Source organism: Helobdella robusta (genome assembly GCF_000326865.2).
Source record: "Helobdella robusta unplaced genomic scaffold HELROscaffold_10, whole genome shotgun sequence".
Classification (NCBI taxonomy): domain Eukaryota; kingdom Metazoa; phylum Annelida; class Clitellata; order Rhynchobdellida; family Glossiphoniidae; genus Helobdella; species Helobdella robusta.
The window spans coordinates 3,826,549-3,830,392 of NW_008703571.1; the positions used below are offsets into that span (position 1 = coordinate 3,826,549).

The following is a 3,844-nucleotide window of genomic DNA, read 5'->3' on the forward strand; positions in this document are numbered from 1 at the left end:
TAAAATAAATAAATGGATACAGATTTACGTAAAACAACTAAAGTAATTTAAAATAATACGGCACAAGGTAAAAAATTGTGCAAAATAAAACGAGTGTATGTATGGAATTTGCACGCGGTATGCAGTTTTATTTTATTCAGTTGTACAAACACACACACATATATATATATATATATATATGTGTGTGTGTGTGTGTGTGTGTGTGTGTGTGTGTGTGTGTGTGTATGTATGTATGTATGTATATCTGTAACTAAGGGTTCTTCACTACTTCTTCACGCTAGCTTTACTCGAGTCGAGAGTGTCCAAAACAAATGATGTTTCTAACGTTTTTTATCAACAAAATTGAGTCTGTTTAAAATTGAAACATTATTTTTATTAACAAATATTTTATTAAAAATATTGCAGATCTATTTCGTCGTTAAACCGTCATCGTCAGTGCATTATTAATTAATTTATTGATTAGTATTATTATAATTTTAATATTATTAAAAATATATACAAAAAAATTCGAAAAAAAAACATGAAATTCTAATGAAAAATTTTAACAGCGAAAAATTTAAAAATTTTTGACGATAGTTGTCCAGGCGGCAAAAACAGCAACAAAATTGTGAGGCCCGAAATTAATTCAATTTATTATTATTATAACATGTTATTATTATTGTTTTCATTATTATTATTATTGACATTATTGTCATTATGATTATTGCGCTGGTCGTTGAACAAGAGAGCCGAATTTTATCAGCTTACTGTTTTTAAGCAATAATACTTACTGGTTTTATCGAAGTTTCAATATTTAAATTTGGTTTCGTCAAATTATAGTGAACATGGCTGTCGTTTTAATTTTAAATTTTAATAAATATTTTATTTTATATAATTTAATAGGTTTATTGGTAATTTTAAATACAATAAATTCAGTAAGTGCAACAGTTTGCCCATATTTGTTTTAAAAACTTCGTATATAAACAACTCTGAAACCATTAAAATTTTGCCGAATTTAATAAATATTGATAATAACTTCACAAATAATTTTAATAATATGTTGATTTGTTGTTGCGGCAAACATTGCAAGGGCAAAAAAGGATTGTTAAGGCATCAAAAATCATGCAAAATGTGCAGATCTCTCAAAACCAAAACTTCTGATGTTTAAAAACCAACAGCACCTCCAGATCCGTGCAAAATGTGCAGATCTCTCAAAACCAAAACTTCTGATGTTGAAAAACCAACAGCACCTCCAGATCCGGACCGGTCGAGTTTGGAGCACAAGCCGACCCAAACGGCTACCCATAAACCACTGCAGGGTGTCAAACCACCAACGTCTTCTACGAAAAGGACTGAGGCAAACGCATACTTCCAGATAGAATTAGAATGCCTCAACATCATGAATGTCGACAACTTTGCCATTCGCTTTCAACAAATAATCTATTTATATTTCGCAAAAAATTATGGGTACACGAAAACGCAAATGACAAAAAATTTGAGTATAGAATGCTCGATTAAGAAGTTGAAAAAAAACTAAAACAGTTAAAAACTAATAATTGCAACAATCTTCAATCTTAGTAAATTGATTAGAAAAAGAATAAAATTACAAAAAGAAAAAACTAAAACGGTTAAATACTTAAAAACCAATAATTGCAACAATCTTCAATCTTAGTAAATTGATTAGAAAAAGAATAAAATTACAAAAAGCTAAATCAATCAACAAAAATGCCCCGACTACAACTCAATTTAACAAAAATTTTTGGAGGGCGTGCAAATAGGCATTTTTACCATCGCAAAAATACTCCACCTCAGTTCAATGTGGTCGACGGCGGCAATTTCTTTTGTGATGGGTTGATGTCTGATGGTCGAATTTCATTCGAATTACCGGACTGGTTTCCGCCTCTACCGACACCATCATATGCGGGAGACATTGATCCTACAGGAAAGTTGCATCAATTGTTCGAAAATGTAATGCCAAAGCAACGCCCTGTCTTCTGAATCAAGTTTCAACAATTGCTCTGAAAAGGTGCTCAATACTCCGCACATACCTCCATAAATTAATAACCAGTTGTTGGAAAACCGCAACAATCCCAACGTGCTGGCGAAATGGTTTAACAATCTTAATTTATAAAGAAATTTATTGATCTGAACCTTGCCTGGTGCAAATGGTCGGATGAGGACAGATAAGGGCTGTGTATTTGGAATAAGAAAAAAAGATGGTTCATACGATCTGTTCTTACCAAGGTTGACAATAGACAACATACCGAGTGTCAAACCTTTGTTAGGCAAAGATTTTTTAAGTCATTATGAAATCCTTGTCGATTGCACCAATAGACTGATTGACACAATAACAAAAAAAACGATTACAACAAACGTTTTGCAGAGTTTCGTTCATCAAATTCACATCAATAAACCGCCAGTTCCCCAGATAGTAACAAAATTCATCAGTAATTTTCCAATGTTAATTGAACCAAGAAATGAAAATCAGATTAAAATCAACTCAAAAGTAAAGCACATTATCGACACTGGTGAAAGCCAACCAACATTTGCCAAGGCTCGCCAACTCTGTGAAGAGAAATATAAAGTAGCAAAAAAGGAATTTAGGTCTTTACTAAACGCCGGAATCATCAGACAATCTAAATCTCTCTGGGCTTCTCCACTCCATCTAGTTCCAAAAGGTACTCCTGGACAATGGAGAGCTTGCGGAGATTATCGTTGTGTAAATGCCATTACGAAACCAGACATATTTCCAATTCCAAATATTCACAGCATCTCAACTAAAGTACACTGCAAAAAGTTTTTTTCAAAATTGGACTTATTAAAAACCTATCACCAGATACCAGTACATGAAAACGATATTGAAAAAACAGCCGTAATAACACCTTTTGGACTCTTTGAGTACATGTTTATGCCTTTTGGTTTGCGAAATGCAAGATGTACATTCCGAAGATTCATGGATAATATCTTCCTAGGTACTGACTGTTTTTGTTTATCTAGACGACATTCTCATATTTTCAGAAAGCAGTGAACAACATGAAAAAGATTTAGAAACGGTATTTCAAATCCTTTGCGAAATAATTTGAGAATCTCCATAAACAAGTGCCAATTTTTCAAAGAAAATCTAAATTACCTAGAATTCAACATCAGCGGTGATAAACTATTTTCTACAAAAGAAAAAATAAACAAAACTGAAGAATTTCCAGTTCAAAATGATACTAAATCTACTGCAAACTCATTGTACAATTTGCAGATATGTATTTTCATTAACAGAACTAATAAAGTTACACCCAAACTCAAAAACAATAGTGTTTAATAACGAAGAATTGGAAACTTTAAAAACCATCAAATCTAAAGTTGCCAACGTAACCACACTTCTATATCCAGATTCAAAATGTACAAAATACCACTTAGTTACTGACAGTTCTGTTTACGTCATAGGTGCAGCACTGCATTAAAAAGTTGATTCAACTCCTGTACTAATAGGTTTCCACTCTAAAAAGTTAACCGAACCACAACGTAACTTTTCTACATTCGACAGAGAACTATTAGCAGCGTATTTGCCGTCATCCATTTTAAGCATCAGATTGAAGGAAGAAATGTAACTCTATTTACAGATTACAAACCATTATGCGCTGCTTACAAAAAAAACACCATTAAAGTCAGACGTTCAAAAACGATATCTTTCAATGATATCTAAATACATTGCAGTTGTCATTTAAATCCGTGGTGAAGAAAACGTTGTTGCAGATTGTCTCTTTCGGCCAGCAAATGCTGTAAAGATAGACATCTGTGACTTGTCGTCGATTGCCGAGCAACAAGAAATTGATGATAAAATGAAATTATTCAAGGATCAGTTAAAACAATA

The 3,844-nt window shown here is 32.5% G+C and overlaps 1 protein-coding gene across 1 annotated transcript; it reads left to right on the forward strand.

Annotated features, from left to right (window-relative positions):
* Positions 1-1,177: 1,177 nt before the first annotated feature.
* HELRODRAFT_166869 (hypothetical protein) lies at positions 1,178-1,516 on the forward strand (the record flags this gene model as incomplete). Its single annotated transcript, XM_009012057.1, has 1 exon — positions 1,178-1,516. The coding sequence occupies one exon, from the start codon at positions 1,178-1,180 to the stop codon at positions 1,514-1,516; it is 339 nt and encodes a 112-aa protein (XP_009010305.1).
* Between the last annotated feature and the right edge of the window lie 2,328 nt (positions 1,517-3,844).